Source organism: Poecilia mexicana, unplaced genomic scaffold (genome assembly GCF_051168715.1).
Source record: "Poecilia mexicana isolate PSO_F unplaced genomic scaffold, ASM5116871v1 scaffold_4, whole genome shotgun sequence".
Lineage (NCBI taxonomy): Eukaryota > Metazoa > Chordata > Actinopteri > Cyprinodontiformes > Poeciliidae > Poecilia > Poecilia mexicana.
In genome coordinates, this window is record NW_028263373.1 from 26,698,971 (window position 1) to 26,717,370 (window position 18,400).

General features: G+C 39.8%; 3 protein-coding genes and 1 long non-coding RNA gene across 4 annotated transcripts; 1 reads left to right on the forward strand and 3 right to left on the reverse strand.

Moving 5' to 3' along the window:
* LOC148160018 (uncharacterized) lies at nucleotides 1-930 on the reverse strand. Its single transcript, XR_015762723.1, has 2 exons — nucleotides 690-930; nucleotides 1-276 (listed from the first exon to the last, which is right to left on the reverse strand). It is a non-coding gene; the product is annotated as an uncharacterized LOC148160018 (long non-coding RNA).
* Nucleotide 931: 1 nt separating this feature from the next.
* atg4b (autophagy related 4B, cysteine peptidase) lies at nucleotides 932-9,987 on the forward strand. The gene is made up of 13 exons (XM_014999079.2): nucleotides 932-1,024; nucleotides 3,704-3,805; nucleotides 3,900-3,971; nucleotides 4,047-4,145; nucleotides 4,688-4,789; nucleotides 4,871-4,943; nucleotides 5,986-6,065; nucleotides 6,468-6,655; nucleotides 7,547-7,625; nucleotides 7,797-7,942; nucleotides 8,106-8,162; nucleotides 9,077-9,170; nucleotides 9,265-9,987. The coding sequence occupies exons 1-13, from the start codon at nucleotides 1,015-1,017 to the stop codon at nucleotides 9,336-9,338; spliced, it is 1,176 nt and encodes a 391-aa protein (XP_014854565.2). The 5' UTR covers nucleotides 932-1,014; the 3' UTR covers nucleotides 9,339-9,987.
* Nucleotides 9,988-10,333: 346 nt separating this feature from the next.
* dtymk (deoxythymidylate kinase (thymidylate kinase)) lies at nucleotides 10,334-12,548 on the reverse strand. The gene is made up of 5 exons (XM_014999081.2): nucleotides 12,272-12,548; nucleotides 12,049-12,157; nucleotides 10,914-11,004; nucleotides 10,631-10,828; nucleotides 10,334-10,553 (listed from the first exon to the last, which is right to left on the reverse strand). Exons 1-5 carry the CDS (start codon nucleotides 12,399-12,401, stop codon nucleotides 10,443-10,445), a joined length of 639 nt encoding a protein of 212 aa, XP_014854567.1. The 5' UTR covers nucleotides 12,402-12,548; the 3' UTR covers nucleotides 10,334-10,442.
* Nucleotides 12,549-13,808: 1,260 nt separating this feature from the next.
* Nucleotides 13,809-17,719, reverse strand: agxta (alanine--glyoxylate aminotransferase a). Its single transcript, XM_014999080.2, has 11 exons — nucleotides 17,514-17,719; nucleotides 17,044-17,236; nucleotides 16,157-16,221; nucleotides 15,964-16,064; nucleotides 15,816-15,886; nucleotides 15,613-15,697; nucleotides 15,437-15,535; nucleotides 15,287-15,356; nucleotides 14,302-14,397; nucleotides 14,099-14,227; nucleotides 13,809-14,010 (listed from the first exon to the last, which is right to left on the reverse strand). The coding sequence occupies exons 1-11, from the start codon at nucleotides 17,715-17,717 to the stop codon at nucleotides 13,903-13,905; spliced, it is 1,221 nt and encodes a 406-aa protein (XP_014854566.2). The 5' UTR covers nucleotides 17,718-17,719; the 3' UTR covers nucleotides 13,809-13,902.
* Nucleotides 17,720-18,400: the final 681 nt, after the last annotated feature.

Here is an 18,400-nt window from a genome sequence, read left to right on the forward strand (position 1 = left end):
TTTTTCTTACTTTTTTCCAGAGAATTTACAGTATGTCAACTCTGCTATTGACAGCAAAGAGTGAAAATAATTCCAACAGAGTAAATTATTTTTTATTTCATTATATAAGCTACATTAATACACTAATACTTCAGATTGAGATATTTAAAAATACACAAAAAGTGAAAGAATAAAACATTTATTTATTATACTGGGAACACTGGCCACAGGCAGGGCTTCAGTCTGCTGGTCACACTGGGAGAACTCAATGACTTCTGAGACGTCCTGGTTCACAGACTAAAGCCAAGGATAAAAGATAAATTATCCAAAAGTATAATAGAAAATACATAAGTTTCCTTCACATTCAGAAAAAAAGACATTTTCAGCATGTTGGGCTCTGACTCATAGCATCTTTATAGCTAAATACCGACATGGTGAAGCTGAGCTGGGAAACAGACTGAAGAACAGCAGCTCCAGCTCTGATCCTCACTGATCTTTCCTCACTAAATCCTCTGGTTTTTAATGAACTTCTCCTCTAACAGCGGTTTTTCATCAGCTCTCTCATTAGAACACAGTGTGAAAACGTTAGCTGCTATGCTAACAATCAGCGGTTATTTCGGGCCAATTTAGCTACATAAGAAATATTTTTCGGTTGTTTAAAAGCGAATTTCTGGCTGCAAAGTCAAGTAATTCTGATCTTTCATCCTTACCTGGGGAAGGTAATCCTAATGAATCCAGTTTGTTTCGTAAAACGGTTGAAACAAGTCCACATAGCACAGGACTTAAGGAGCTCCGATCGTCTTGCTGCCACATAGAAGATGGCGGACGCTTTTACGTACGACTCAGTGCTCCATGAGGCGTCTACGTATTGATGTCTATGCTGCAGAGAACGCTGATTTGCCCTTGACGGTTTTTATTGGATGCTGGGGGAAGTGTCCCGCCTCCTTTGGAATTCCGCAGTGGTACTATCCTCCCATTGGTCCAGCAGGTCTGAGTGCAGAGAACAACAAACAAGATAGGGTGAAGACCGTCGGGATGGATGCAGGTAGGCAATATTTGATAGAAAATTAGTGTTATTTTTCTTTCACTAACAGCCCGTATTAGCAGTAGAAGTACTCTCGATATTATCATGACATATATGAATATATTTCTCTTTTTGCCATGTCATTACTGGGAAAGCTAGCCGAGCTGTAATGCTTTGTAGCCTCGGTGACGTTAGTCAGCTAAAGTGATGACTAAAGCTAACTCACGTTAGCCTACTATCACTGGTAAATTAGCTGTAAATCTTCGCGTTGACAGCTTGCTGCGTCGCTTTATAAACTCAAGTCACGACGCCTTGTTGTCAGCTGTAGCAATGTCATGTGTTGCAGTAAAGTTTCCTTCTTAATAAGTTGCTCTACTTTCTTTTGTTTGGCCGCTTACGTAGACACCGTGTTACGCCCAAGGCGAGCATCTCAGTTGATGCGCCAACATCTCAGCAGGTATTTTGTTACAATTAGCAGGAAAAATGCTAAAGGCTAGTCTGACTCCTAGTTTCATTTCCTCCTCTTGTGACCGCTAATAGCCTCGAATCTCCCACCGATAGAGCTGCTTTACCTCCATATCGCGTTCTTTACCAACAAAAGCCTTCAAAACTTTATGGGAGTTCAGTTCCAAGTCAACAGCTATGATTTATTTTTAACGGACTATTCTACCAAATTTAGGCTCATCTTTAAAGATATTGTTCAATGATGGCTGGTTTGTACTCATTAATGTACACTGACATTAAAAAATGCTGTTGGGTGATGCGTTATGGGTTTCCTTTGTGGTTTCATGAAATACACAGATTTTTTTTTCAGTCTGCTGAAGAATCCAGCCAATTCTGCTTTGTTTTCACGTTGATGACACCACGAAAGGCAACAGTAAGCTTTGTGGCAGATAAGATAGATTTTAAAGCCTTTGAATCACTCCTTACATGTTTAAGCCAGAGTTTGCCCCCCCCCCCCCGTCTTAGAGGTCATCGGGGGATGGATAAACAGTTGTCGTGGCAATAATAATGATAGTTTTCTGAACTTTATTAGGCATAAATCTATTTGATTTCCTATTTCATTCAGTTGGTTTCTGTATGCAAGAGCCTGATTCTGCTTGAAATTACCTGATTCACAATATGTAATATAGTATAACATATATACCCTAGTGTAGGTTGTACTGCATGGTAGACATGACTTTGTTGACTCATCATGAGCCTGTCGGCATGGTGATCACTTTCCTAACGGTATCTGGGAAATATTTGCTAAATTTCCTCAAAATCCATCATGAAACTTAGATTTTTATTTTCTAAATTAACTAAGAGCGCACCGATCCATTTCTGTCCACTTCCGATACCGATATCTGATGATTAGTATCAGCCTGATACCGATCTGATACAGAAAAACAGCTGAAATGATTTTAAATATTTTTTTTAAACACAGACATAAATGTACTCATTGATAAATGTGTTTCATAACTTTTAACCAGTACATTACACCAATAGCTTCACAAGTTTGGTCAAAACATGTAAAAACAACTTTAATTTGTTCAGCCGGTGCGATTAGGAGTAGAGCAACCAATGGAAAATAATGAAGCTGAAAATGACAAGAACAATAGTTTGACTACCTTGTTGAAACATGTAAAAATAAACTGCATCAAACCTTTTTTCAAATGGTTCAGAAAGTGTAAAGAGGAATTCTAAATATAATGTAAAATAAATACTATAGCATGATGTCACTCAGAGCACGAAACATAGAGTGAGACTGAGTAGATCTGCCCTCATCGATTGTACACATTGTCACTGATAGCCAATCTGTAATTTCTTTCAGTGTCAGGACTGATGCAGATATTAATATTGGATTGGTGTACCTCTAAAATCGAAGGAAGAATTGGATTAAAATATTCAAATAAAAGTGAAAAAAACACACAGGAACGTTGGAACCCATCAGATCGTTTGCCTTATTTGATGTCACAGGAGTCATGTGTTGATGAAAGCTTGCATTTGAGAGGTCAGGATTGATCTTGTTTAAATAACTTACAAGACAGCAAAATGAAGGGAAAAAAAGAAATTTTACATGTTTAATGGGTGACGAAAACCAAACCCAGTTTGACTTTAAAGAAACTTCTAGTTGGTAACTTTAAGACCTGCCAAGTCAACTTTGACTTTTTTGGCCCGCTCCAGGTTGTGATAAGTCTGCAAACACAGATAAAGATAGACATGTCCACTAAGTCAGATATGCTTCAACTTGTACGTTATTTTTGTCTGTTGTTGATTGCTTTTGACGTTCAAGCTAATTTTAAATGTTGTCATTAGTATTAATGGAAACATGAATTATGAAGCCTTAGTGATGAATTTACTTTCTCAGTTGGATCAGCGAAGTGGAGCTAAATCAATAAACAGAATCGTGTTTGACTTTAGACTCTCTGACATGTTTTCAATTTGAAATTAATTGTGAGAGTCTGAAAGTGTATTACATTCTGGTTTGTTGCTGCATATTTAATGTAAGCCGTATTAATTCAAAGATGTAGATTTTTTTTTTTTATTTAAAGCTTACTGTGTAAAAATAAACATCCTGGAAGTTACCAGGGTTCTGATAAGGAAAACTAATGGACACACCATTTAACTTCCTGCCTCATATCGTCCAGCAGCCTAATGCACAGCACATTAACAGTTTCATTATAACCATCTTCTTTTTGTTTGCTTGTTTGTTTGTAGCTACATTGACATACGACACACTTCGCTTTGGAGAGTTTGAAGATTTTCCTGAGACCTCGGAGCCCGTGTGGATCTTGGGGAAAGAATACAATGCGCTTACAGGTAGAAACTTGTCCGTGGTTTGCTCCTCCTACCATTTCTCTGTCACTAAAATCAGACCAGCAAGAATGTCTTTTTTTTTTTTTTTCAAATGTAGAGAAAGATGAGATTCTGTCCGACGTCACGTCGCGGCTGTGGTTCACGTACAGAAAAAACTTCCCGCCCATTGGTGAGTTGGCTGCCTGTTGAACTCCATCTCCTCTGTTATGCTTCTACTGACCACTAGAGGGCTATTGTGTTCCAGGAGGCACTGGGCCAACGTCAGACACGGGATGGGGATGCATGTTACGGTGCGGCCAGATGATTCTCGGAGAGGCCTTGATGTGCAGACACTTGGGCAGAGGTGAGGCACAATTGTCACGGAGCAAGTAGGAAGCAGAGTTTATTGTTGCGTAGGGATGCACCGATTCATATCCGATACCAATATCTGATGTTCAGTATCAGCCAAAACCGATAAATTACAAAAGAACAGTGCTGACTCGATTTTAAATGTGTTTTTTTTGTTGTTGTTGTTTTTTTGAAAACATAAAATGTACTAAGTTAAAAATTAATTTGATAACTCTGCACCAGTACAGCACTTCTAAATGCACCGATAGCTTCACAAGCTTGGTCAAACATATAAAAACAACTTTAATTTGTTCAGTCTGTGCAATTATGAGCATAAAAGCCAATGTAAAATATTATTAAACTGAACAACAAAAACATCCGGTTGGCTCTTAATCAAATGTGTAAAAAATAAACTGCAACGAACCGTCTTTCAGATGATTCACTAAGTGACTTTGTTAAGTTCAAATATAACGTAAAAATAAATAATAAAACTGGTAAGACTGTACCACGCAGAGCTTGCTGGGGGGCAGACGTGATAAGTGGTGTTTTTGTTTTCAGACTGGAGATGGGCCAGAGAGCAGAAACAAAGAGAAGAGTACATCAGTATTCTCAACGCCTTCATCGACAAAAAAGACAGCTATTATTCCATCCATCAAATCGGTGAGTAGCGATCGTCGGACGCCTCCGACCAGATCGGGAATGCGCTCATCAAATCGTTTTCCTTGTTCCTGAATGCTGCAGCCCAGATGGGCGTCGGAGAGGGGAAGCCCATTGGACAGTGGTATGGACCTAACACGGTGGCCCAGGTTCTGAAGTGAGTACTGGTACCTCTCCTTATCAGGGGTCCTTAAAAGGTTTTAGATTCATATATCTGAAATTAAATCCTTAAGGTGTCTTAAGTTCATTCTAAAAACAACATTTAAGTTGACCTTCCATATGTCAATCAGTTCTTAAATTTTGTCTATTTAATCTCATATTTTATGTCTTTTTTTTTCTCGTGTGAGTTTTTTAAAGCAAATGTTTTGAATCATGCACAGACATCTTCACTGTGTTCTATGTAAGCCTGTCGCAATAAGGAATTGCATGATAAGTTAAAATGAGCCCCATAATTCCCATTCTGATGGTTAATACTTTTGCAATTTTGTTTACAAAGACTTCATAATCTGTTTTGTGTAGTTTTTGTTTCTTTTTTATTTGTTATTTTTGGTTGTTGTATTTTACTAAAGATCTTTTAAATGTCTTCCAGTTCCAGTGTGCAGAGTTCTGTACAAAATTTACTTTTTAGTTGTTGAAAGGGTGAACTTGCATTAATATGCAAATATTAATACTTTAAAATAATTTCAAGACAACAACATTATTGTTTCTGACAGTAATTTCTGGAGCCGTTGATCATCTAGTATAATTTGTTTTGTAGCAGTGACTAACTAGCTGCTAATATACCCCTGCTAGCTAGCTTGTTTTTTTGCGTCCATCATGGGTAAATGTAATTTTATTGCTCGTTGCCTGGACAACGTTCAGCCTGAACGTTGAACCTTCGTATGGGTTCTCTTGCCAACCCATATGAAGGTAACGCACGTTAAAAGGAGCTAAAGGAACAATAATCTCAACTCTTAGGTAAGAATGTGACAATATCACTTAGTCGCACAAAGAGTACAATAAAAATATACAATTTTCACTCACTTCACTCTTACAGAATGTCATATGTCTGTCTATTTTATTCCCAAGCTCAAGTGCAAGAAGAAAGCACAAAAAGCCACAGATTGACATAACAGCATTGTTAAAAGGAGCTCAAAGTTTCTGTTCTGTTTAGGAACACTTCCGTATAGAAACTATAATTTGTGAGTTTTGTCTTTCAGGAAGCTGGCTGTGTTTGATACGTGGAGCAGATTAGTTGTACACGTGGCGATGGACAACACTGTGATCATCGAGGAGATCAGTGAGTGTGTGTGTGTGTGTGTGTGTGTGTGTGTGTGTGTGTGTGTGTGTGTGTGTGTGTGTGTGTGTGTGTGTGTGTGTGTGTGTGTGTGTGTGTGTGTGTGTGTTGCAGCTCAGTGTTTCATCAGCGGAGGCTCTTTAAATAGCACTCCAGTTTAAATACGGTGGACTTTGCTTAGATTGTTTACACAGAATGGCAGCTAGTTTGGGATGTATTTAATGGAGATTAAAACTTTTAAATGCAATGAAAATGACAAATTTTCATTGCAAATCTCACTTTGTCGCTCCTGTCATACTTAGCGATTTCTATCTTTTCTGTGTAAAGCCTAAGTCTGGGTTGAGAATGCAGTAGAGTGAGCACGTAATTTGAGGAATTCTGTTTTTCCTGTCATCTTCCCTGCAGAGCGTCTTTGCATGCCGTGGCTGGACCTCGCAGGTGAAGCGGCAGGAGAGGGGGAGGTGAACGGCTGCCTGGAGGGAGCGTGCGCCCTGGCTGAGGAGGAGACGGCCCTGTGGAGGCCGCTGGTCCTGCTCATCCCTCTCAGGCTGGGCCTGAGTGACATCAATGAGGCCTACATTGAAACGCTCAAGGTTAGAAACTCCCACAGACAGGAGTTGTACTCCCCGTTATATTATAGGTGTTGCAGGAAAAATAAAATGCAGGTAACTTTTGAATTTTTTGAAATTTGTATTCAGATTTATTGTATATTTTAATTAAAGCTGCATTATGCAACTCTTTTTACATATTTGTTGAAACTCACTATTTCGTAGAGGTATTGCATAAGAGATGATCTGTGAAAAGATCAAGCTCCTTCGCCTTCTCCCAATGCTAACTAGAAACAACCAATCAGAGCTAGGAGGCAGGCCTTAGTGTTGTCAATCACTCTCGCATGCGCCTGCTTATCCCCCTGACAGCAGAGCATGTCATGAATACTAAGGCTCTTTAGTGTGATCACAGATGATGGTAGATAAATGGTAAATTGTTCCCCCATTTGCACATTGAGTACATGAGGTTGATTGGCAGCACTAAGACCCTCCTACTCACTCTGATTGGTTGTTTTTGGTCAGATGCACTTCTTCAGATGCCAGTAGCAGCTCAGGGAGGAGGTGGAGGAGATCAATCTGTTCACAGATTATCTGTCTCATAACATACTGTTACAACATGACAGTTTTAACAAATATGTAAAAAACAAAACGTATTTTAAATAAAATATATAGTGCAGTTTTAAGAATGCCCTATATTTTACAAAATTTAGCTTATAGTTCAAACACAAACAGCTTTATAATAAACTGCCTGAATGAAAGGTTTCTGCCCTAAACATAGCTCTCATAGCTCAAATATATTTTTCGTAGCTAGTAAATAAGTGAAACTCTTTCAGGTTTTTCAATCCCAGTCTCCTTAAAAACTGCAATGCAAAACTTAACACTGAGGTAAATTCATTTATAGTCAGGGTGAGACCAACCCTGTTGTCTTCTTCACAGCAATGCTTCATGCTGCCTCAGTCGCTGGGTGTTATTGGGGGGAAACCCAACAGTGCCCATTACTTCATTGGTTATGTCGGTATGTCTGATCTCATGTTTGTACAATAAACTCTCTCAGCTGTAATAATCACAATAATAAAAAGCAGCTCGTACTCATCACATTTTTTTTCTTTTGTGTTTTTTTTTCCTTCTTTTCCTAACTGTTTCTCAAGAGGCCATTTTGGTTGTGAACTTGTCCCTTTGTCTCCAGGGGAGGAGCTCATCTACTTAGACCCACACACCACGCAGCCCGCCGTGGAGCCTTGCGAAGACGGCCAGGTCCCCGATGACACGTACCACTGTCAGCACCCGCCCTGCCGCATGCACATCTGTGAGCTGGACCCGTCCATCGCTGCGGTAAGACCGCAGGGGGAGCGTTAGCATCTTCAGCCACCAGGATGCTAATGACCGCAGGGGGAGCGTTGGCATCTTCAACCATGAGGAGACACTCCATTTTTCCTATTTTTTTATTTTTTTTAATTTGTGTTTTTTTATTTTTTTTTATTTTTTATTTTTTTAGGGTTTCTTCTGCAAAACGGAGGACGATTTCGACGACTGGTGTATGCGCATACGCAGGGTATGTCTCATTCCTCTGTTTAATAAAGCAAGATTTTGGGGTATATTTTCTCAAACTTACTGTAGAAAAGAATTACCTTTTTTGAAATTGCTTATTTGTTGAAAAGCTACTCCACTCAAAGTGTTAAATATTACAACTACAAATATAACCATAAACCATATGAAATTTACAAAAAAAAATAAAAAATACACACACATACATGTCATAGAAATACACTGAAAAACAGAGTATGGAGCTCCAACTTATAAAAAAAAAGGTAGTTCCATGTAACTAAATTAAGTTTGTCAAACTTAACATATTTACTCTAATAAATCTAATTTGATAATTTTTCTCTTTTCGGTGTAATTTAAATTTGACCTACTTCTAAAATAAATACATAGAAATATGTTGAGAAATATGTCTTTCTCTGTAAGTTATGTAAAATCTCAACATGTTTTTAAAAAGTAATTAACTTCACACTGGGCTATCCATCGTTCTTCATTTTCCATACTTATAGAAACCTCATTTCACTTTTTTTTTTTCTTTTGTAATCGAGTGTTGGTTATGTTATAAAATATAACCAATATACCAAAATTTAACTAAAAATTTTAGTTACAATTTTCTTAGCTTTCACAATAAAACATTTTATGTAATAGATGTTTAGAAAACATTGTGTTACGGCCCTAATTTCATTTTGTAGCAGCGGGGACTAAAGTGGCAGGTCCCAGTTTTCAGAATTGTTAGTTAAACTTGCGTTGTGCTTTTTAGGACCTTCAAAGATATGGGCATGCTTTCCAGCAAGCAAATGTTTCTGGATTTAACATCCTTTTTTTAATCATTCTGGTGTAATACTAAAATGTTCAAGATTGTTACTCATAAACCTTGCCCAAACATAAACGTTTTAGATTTTTGTCATTTATTGACATTGCTTCCAGTTGTCCTGCAAGAAAGGAGGCCTGCCCATGTTTGAGTTAGTAGACAGCCAGCCCGTCCACATGGTCAGCGTCGACACCCTTAACCTTACTCCTGGTAAATCAACTGCATTCTCTTCCTTTATGTATATATACATTTTTTAAATACTGTAAATCAAGTATTTCATTCTTTTCTGAAATTCCTTTGGCAGATTTCTCGGACTCAGACAGGCTGGAGCGGTTCTTTGATTCGGAGGACGAGGAGTTTGAAATCTTGTCCCTGTAAGGAACGTAACAAACAATTATTTTGCTGTTATGGACAGTAGACGGAAGATTCCGGTCTCTTCTCTGGATCCGGAAGAGAAATCCCCGAGGGGAGGTGGGAATCGGGGGAGGGGAGGGAGATGAACATTTATTAAGAGACCTGTTGAGCCGGTCCAGCTCCAGCGGCGCAGTCCGTGGGTGTCGACGCAGCGTTCCTTCTCATCAGCCTCCGGACATCCAGACGGCAGCTGTAGCAGGAGCTCAGGATCAATTCTGTATGCACATCTCTCACATGCGTGTGTTTCCATTTGAGTCTTAACACTTTCGATGTTTATGCTGAAGTGAATCTGGTGCCTTTCCCTGAGTCCCCAAGTTAAAAAAAAAAAGAAAAAAAGCCGCCATCACGGTTTTATGTGGAGTAGACCCACAGTGGCTCATGACGCCTACGGCTTCCGCAGTTTGTCCACTAATATCTGAAGTCTGTAACAAGCTTGCAACGAAACCAAATCCAGAGAGGCGACTTGTGTTAGCAGCTGACGCAAACGTATCCTTGCCAAGTCTAGAGCATACGCTAGTTTGTTTGAAAATTATTTATTTAATCAAAACAACATGCAGGCAAGTGATGGAGCAAGAGACGTGTAAGAGGACTAAAAATAAATCACAACTGTTTATCTCTTATTGGTTTTATTAAAAAAAACTTATATTACATCAGTCATATTGCTAAGAGTGGAAAGTGTGCAGTGTGCAAAGAAGTTATAAGACAGTGTATTAAGGCCAATGTAGTTATTAAAAAAAGAGTAAACGTATGGCAAAAAAAACTTCAGAAACTTGAAAACTTCCAAGTTCAAAAAGTTAAAAAAAATTGCAGGAAAAAAAACAAAAATCCCATTTCTAGAAAACGGTTGGAAACAGTCAAACATTTTCCTGTTTTGGAAATTTTCAGAGTTTCTAAAGTGGAAACATTTTCCACTTTAGAAATTTCTAGAAAGTTTCTGAGATAAATCAAAATTGTTGGACTTTATTTTCCAGAAAATGTATTTATTTATTTTAGAAACTTTCTCTACAATGGTCCTTATATGCCGTTGTATCATTCTGTTGCCATGGTTCCTTTGTGGCCTGCTTAGGCTCACTTCCACAGCTCCCCTAGAGGCATGTTCTGGGTTTCATTGATGGCGTTGAGGCTGTGTGTTCTGATGTCGGCGTGAACTCCTTCAACGTTCTGGGAGGCATCAATGACCTAAAAAGGAAAATGCATGCAAATTATTTTTCTTTTGTTATATCTCCACATTCAACAACGGTGAATGATCTCCATACCTTCCAGTTGACTGATGGATCCTTCATGAGCTGCTCAAACTTTTCCTGCACCGATTTCTGGAAAGCGCTCGTTTCGTATCGTTCGTTGCCGAACTGACCTCGAAGTGCGGCCTCGGCCGGGTTCAGCTGCAGGAACATGACCAGGTCGGGCTTGGGCAGGCCCACGTCGGGTCTCTTGCACCAGTCCAGACAGAAGCCCTGCGGACAACAACGACCCCAGCCGCTGCTCTTCAGACACATGGAAACACCAGCAGACAGATGTGGGTTTTCAGAGAACACTGACCGGCTTGGCGCTGGTGAAGGCGACTCCAGAGAAGGCGTACCGGTCCACCACCAGAGTGATGCCCTGCTCCAGCTTCTTCTTCATTACAGGCCTGTGTGCAACGTAAGATTCATCACAGCTGTTATTTGAGGAATATTTTCCTCTATAGGCTAAAGCTCAACAGTTCACAACAGAAACTAATAGTGAGTTGTTTTTTTTTGACAGAATAATGCAAGTGTAGGATCATTTCTCATGTTTCATGTCAAAAATCTAAAATTTTCCAGACTCAAGTTTCAGAGACTAGAAGAAATGAAAGAGAGGGAAGGAATGATATTAGCAATAAACTAAATAGAGAATAAAATCAGGTTGTGTTCTCCACCAGGGTCCACATAGTCCTGATAAAACAAACAATGCATCACTTATTTCCTGTTGCCTTGCTGGCATTCTCCATGAATAACTAGGTGTGATAGTAAGCTAGTAGGTTGCATTCCAGTTGTGGTCAGAACCAGGAAAAACCAACTTCCCAGTCAGACGAATCAAATGATGCACTGTCTGAAGTCAAAATACAGGGACATTAGGAGCAACTCCGACTACCCCAGGAACAACTTGTAAGGCCAAGTTGACTGGCCACATCGAAACACCTTTCAGTATAACAGTAGTAAGCTGTGGTGGAATTATGCAAACATGTTTCTTTTAAAAGACACATGTAAGAATGTGTCTAAAATTAGTGTTAAATGTAGTGCCTGCAACTCTAAACTACAGATTATTTTGTAATTTCAAGATTTACTTATGGAAATCCTAAAATTTCCATATATAAATTTCAATATTTACTTGGGGAAATCCTGAAATTTTCAAAAGCAAATTTCAAGATTTGCTTATGGAAAGTAAATCTTGAAATTATCTTTGTAAGAAGTACTTCCAACAAAGTCTATATCGGAGTTGCTGTGCTTTAATCCCGACTTCTACTGGAACGCAGCAGTAGCGACTGTGTTGAGGGCAGATATAATAAAGTTATCTATGCTGACAGTAATGAAAGAAAGTGGCTTATTATTACATATAAAACGACTGCTTCACGGTGGTTTTTATTTGGGTTAGTTTTAACTATTATCCATCCCCAAGAGTGTAGCACCGCAGTAAAGTCCAGCACTAGTCTTACACCAGCTCCCAGCGGTTCGCAGAGAACAGCAGGTGCACCGTGTGGTCCTCCAGGTCACTCTTCTTCTCCAGGTAGGCGCTGATAAGCTGCCCAATGGTTGTGCTCCTGTCTGCAGAAACACAACGACACCAAGTCGTTGATACTTAGGTACCTCCCCTTCATGAGAGAAGGTAGAGAGATGCTAACGCTACTGTTGAAGGCTGAAGATGCTAAAACGCCTCACCAGGAAATCTCATCATCTCCGCCGGACGGCCGCTCTGCTGCAGCGCCTGAACTAGCTTCTTGCACTGTGTCGTCTTCCCGGCTCTGTCCACCCCCTCCAGGACAATGAGAGCGCCTCTTTTAGACGCCATTACTCCGTCGACCGATTGTCGGGGACGTGGTGAAGTTCATAAGCCTGTTTTTCTTTGTGGCGAAAATAACAGCTGCTCTCTCACGATTTACCCGCGATTTACGAAGAGACCGGAAAGACGTAATTTTTTCTGACGTTTTCTTGGTTTCACTGCCACCACCCGGAGTGGCGGGTCCACAGATCATGCCGCAGACATCCATCCATACACTCATTTTCTAACTCCTTGTCCCTACTGTTGTCGGGAGGGGTGCTGGTACCTATCCCCAGCTAACGTTCCGGGCGAGAGGCGGGGACACCGTGGAGAGGTCGCCAGTCTGTCGCAGGGTAGCCCACATGGACATAATATAAGAATGTTATGTCTATGTGCGTCTTTAGCAGCTCTATGTCTAGAGCATCTAAAGCCTCTCCTTAGGGTCCCGAAGCCAGCAGGGGGCGCCCAAGAATGCTTTTTAATAGCAGAAAACAGCCCTCCAAACTACATGAAAACTCAAATTCACGAAGAACCTGAGCTTACTTTTAAACGATCTCCAATGTTTTCCAAGTTATTGAAATTAAATTATACTCAAAACTTTAAAGAATTTGCAAATTCTTTAACCTAAAGAATTTAACAAAGGAAAATCTCAAAAGTTTCAATGATATCAGTTAAATGCTACTGTTGTGATCTATGAATATTATGCGGCCTGTGCTTGCTGTGATGTCACATTTCACGCAATGATCAATAACTGAAAAACAACTGAACTACTCCACTATAGAAGGAAATATTAATCCAGTGGTTGCGCTTCTTTATCTCTAGTACTTTTATTTATTCTTTTAGATATTGTTAAATAACTAGTCATATTCTGTCATCCAGTGAATTTAATGAATTCTGTGTTGACTCTCTATTAACTCTATTAACTAAGCATGTTCTGTTAAACATGCTGTGTGCAAAGCTACAAAGATAGCGAGCTAAAAGATGTTGGTGATGCTGCGGTGGCTGACATCTGGTGTTTTAAACTGCAAGTGGGCCCCCAAATATAATTCTGCTTTGGTCCCCATCCAAATTGTCTTACTTTTAGAACTGAAGTAATGCATGTTCTACAGGTTTCATTTTGTTTTGACAAATCTATTTGATGTCAACCTAAGTCATTCAATTTGTAGTGAAATTGGTCATGTTGTATTTTATGGACCAGTCCCGATTTAAATTCTACAAACTGGTAAATAAAGTTTATTGATTTCCAGTCTTTTTTTTTTTTTCTTTTTTTTTTTTAATGTCTTTACAGCATTTTGGTCATTGCTGCAGTTTTAAAATCTGCTCTACAGATTAACTTAAATTAATGAAATTTCTTCACTCACATTTTTAAAACGCAAACAGATTTTTATAAATTTACTTGAAATTTGAGTAGAAATTATAATGTTTCAAACAAAACAGTTCTGGCATAAATGATAGTTTATTGCAACACGTACAGAAGCAAAAGGAAACAATATTATTTTTTTGAGTTACAGTAAAACTTGCTTCCATCATCTTACACTTTGCTCCGGTGGCAGTGTTTCAGGGCATCTTTTAGTGCTGCCAGCACCATGTCAACATTTGCTTTACTGCTGTTGCATCCCATCAATCCCACACGTAACACCTGAGAGGAATGGGGAAGAACACCAACACACTTAATTCACACGAACACAACCAGGCTGCGAGTGGCAGAACGTGTCATTTTCTCCTACCAAACCAACCGACGGCCCCAATCCTCCAGAAATCTCTAAGCTGTGTGTTTTCATGATGTAGGCTGTGATCTCTTTCCAGTCGTATCCATGAGGAGCAACAATTGTGGTGACCGTGGGAAGTCTTGCATGCTGTGACAAACGGTTCACGAGTTAACCCAGAGCCGTTGATGGCAGCGTGTTTCATGAAAGGTTCTCTGCCTCACCTTTTCTTTGACAAAAAGTTTGAGACCCATGCTCTCCAGGCCAGCGTGGAAATACTCTGCCACCTTCTGATGTCTTTCCCAGGATTTCTCCAGACCCTTACGTGAAAAAGACGATAAAAATCAATCAGCTGAGTATTCATGTGAAAAAGATAATCGTGTCACCCTATCCCAGGACACCAAATAACATCATAACCGTGCATTTTTCAATGTTTTTTAAGTAGTACAACCACAAACTTCAATGAAACACTAAACATAGAGCAAAAGCTACAATGGAAAGGGTGACATTAAGAAGTCAAGGATTACAATGACCAGTCAAAGTCTAGACTACGTAACGACAAACTGTCAACAATAATAGCACTGCATCCTTTACATTACTGTCAATAACAAACTTTGACCAAACCTTACTGTGATTCTGTGGCAAGACCTAAAACTTGCTCTATCGACAATTTCCTACCAGTATCATGTAAAAAGAGTTGGCAGAAATTTTAGTCTCTAGAATGCAAAAGACTAAAAGGTCTGAAGTTATGTTGCACTTTCATAGTTATACTGACAACCTGGGTTTAAATGCCTTGCCCAGGAGCACGCTGCCATGGTGGGAAAAACCTGGAATCAATCTTCTGATTGCAAACAACCACTCCATCACTGTTGCCCTGGATGATGTCTCTACAAAGCATAGACTCAAATGGACACCACATTTGTACAAATATTGAAAGCGCTGCATCCTTTTCCTAACCTTTCACAAGTGTTCCTTGCTTTTTGTTGGTTTATGACATAACATCCCAATAAAATCCACTGAATAATGTGGTTGCTACATGACAAAATGTAAATAAATCAGTTCAGAAAGCATTAGTACTTTGGCAAGGCGCTGTGAAATTCATGCTGGAAGTGCTAATAACCTAGCAATTTTTTTTTTTTTAACCTTTTTTAAAAAGTATAACAGAAGATTTATGAGTAATTACTGAGCTGATTCCAACTCATGCCCCACCTCATCAGCAAGCACAGCCAGGCTCTCCCTCAGGGAGTAAAAGGCGGTGACCGGCCCCGTGTGGTGGTATCTGTTGAGAAGCCAGAAAGAGGACAAAACTTTGCAAAGCGGCATTTTCTCTTGCGTCTTCTTCAATCGTAGGTGTCTTACATTCTTGCTGGCTTGTCATCACATCCCCAGTAGTTTGAAAGCCAACTCAAATCCAAGAAGAACGACACGGGTTTTGTTGTCCGACTGAATACTTTTCGGCTGTGGACAATTTTCCTCCCTTCAATATGTTTTTCCATTGCACGTTTGCATATGCAGTACACAAGACATATTCTCACCATGCTCTCTCGCTGAATGAAATGGGTGCTGTACCAGGAGGGGCATTCAGAACCTTTTGCGAGCCGGTATACAAAATGTCGATGCCTGCATACAATCATTAGCAGAAAAGTCTTTCATTTGCTGTAAAGGTCATTATGTAAAACCAAACATATTAATTCAAGAGTTCATTTGATCTACATGGAAGCCATAATGATCTCTAAACCTTGCTGGTCCATGTAGAGAGGAACGCCTCCTATCGACGCCACAGAATCAACAAGGAGAAGGCAGTCATACCTGGGGAAACAAATCAGCAGACATCTGAAATCACCTGATGTCCTACATTGAGAACATGCTGTGATAGCAGATCTTACTTATGGCACAAGTCGCCAATGCCATCTAAAGGATGCAGGACTCCTGTGGAAGACTCTCCATGCGCGAGGAAGAACAGAACCGGTCTGTGTTCTGATAAAGCCTGCGATGAGATCATGCAGTAACTGCATTAGTTATAGCAGCATGAGAGTTTGCTTTATTTAGTCTGATCACTACAGTGATGTGTGGCAATACCTTCTCAATCTCTGCATTGGTCAAGTAGCCACCAGGAGGCGCCACAATGGTTTTTACTCTTGCACCTGTTGGATGGACACACATTCTGTTTTTGGACCCATTCCAAAATATATGTATGTGTTTTTAACCTGCTCCACATTTTCTTTGTTTTGAGCAAAATGAACAAATGTTTGGAGTATTGAAGTGTGAATCAAAGTGACACCCACGCAATCCTTCTTGACTGTCATCTCCCTTCTGTGCTCCAGCTGGGATTTGTCCCATTGACCTGGATTTCTCAGGAGGTATTGCATCCTGGCCAATCACCAAAAAGAAGGAGGAGTTGTGAACAATGATGTTGAGTTTCTACGCCTTTTTTTCCTAATTGTAGCTTGCCCTACGGTTGACGTTTGGCAACAGCACTGGAGGAAGTGAACAAAGTCATTCAGTCCTTGTTGGCCACACCTACAAATACTGAGTTATTAAAGTCGGAACAAAAGGAATGTTTAAGACATTTAAGACATTTTATTGTTGGCAAAGACGTGGCCCTGATCCTCATGGGGTTGTTTACAGTGCACGCGATTTCTGGTAAGCTTCATAGCATAACTTCCTTCACAGTTGAGGTGCCGTATTACCTATGTCACCATAAAACATTTGTTATTGGGTAGAATCAGATCCAATCATTTAAAACTGTAACAGTCCACATCTACAGCAAGCAATAATTTCTTAATAACCAAGAGTCCAGATCTTTTTTTACAAAGCAAACTTAGAGTAAGAGTCTGGTTTGTACCAGACTAACAGAGCATGGTTCCAAATATATTCCAAAGCTTTATCCCCAAATTTAGAAATATGTCTGCCAATGTAAATATTAAACGTCTTTATTTCTATCAGGGAGCTTTTGAGTAACTTACCAACCCTCTCCACCATATCAGCTGCCCGCTCTCCCCAGATACCATTGACCGCTACCAGCACGCTTTCCCCAGACTCCACCGTGTTGAAGATGGCACACTCCATTGCAGTGTGGCCAGTGCCGCTCACAGCAAAAGTTGTCCTGTTCTGTGTTTGGAACAGATATTGGATTCCACTCTTGATGTCACTCATGATCTGCAATTACAATTACATTTCTGATGGTAAAATTTAAATAGTTTTGCCTTTGATCATTGAGGGTCCAACTGAAACGCATTGCCTACAATCCAAGGTAAAAAAAAAAAAAAGGAGGGTTAGCAAAAGTTGGGGTGGTTCATAAATTCGGGAACAGGAAAGCCATCCGTCTGTCAGTCTTGATAGATGGAGCTACATAGAATGTATCCTGGAATCCATGGCTGTGTGTTGGTCTTCCCCTGCATGGACGACATGATGGTGGCTGAACTTGCTGACTTACCTCAAATATCTCCGGGTGCATGTGTCCAATGACCGGCTTGGCTCCAGCTTCCAGAATGCGTTGAGGAACATTGGAAGGTCCTGGTCCAAACATGTAACGGTGAGGAACAACCATTCGTTTCTTCAGGCATTGTGGTGGAGGCATGGAGACGGGCAACATGACTTCACAGCAAGATGGGCAGAGCAAAAAAGATGAAAGAGACATAAGAGACGGAGGTGAAGTATTCCCTCAGCCAGACACACCCCTCCGTCTGACCAGTGAAGTCCTCGGGTCAAACTTCTGTCACAGTATTTACCATTTTCATCTTCTGTCAACTGTGAGTGTGTACCCAGCTCTGACAACATGTACTTTCCTATAAGGACGTCACCAGACATGCTGCTGTTTGTTAATAATTAGCTATCAGGCTTACAGGCTTTCAAAATTAACTATTTATTTCCTGTACTCTTCATTTTAAATGCTTTTTCTTTTTTCTTTTGCTTCAGTATTTTAACCAAATTATTGTTTGAAAACTACTACATAAATGAATTCTGGGTAGCTGAATTCTAGCTACCCAGAATTCAGCTTTGATCAGACAAGGGTTTTTTATTGCTAAAGTCCAATCCAACCTATTAGAAATGTTTGTGATTTTTCAGGGCATCCTGCCAGCCTGGGTGAACGAGAACATGAATTTAACTGAGTTGAGAAATGCTCTAGCTGTATTTTCTTCTTGTCTAAGCTAGCAGAGCATGTCATTCACACTGCAACTGACTGAGGATAAATGACCAAGTAGTCGTCATATTTATATTTACACCATATTAGCAACCCAACCAGTTTGTTTGTCTTATTTCAAGCTAGACAGGTTTCACCATAATGAAAAAGTAAACGACCACATTTTGAAACAACTTTAG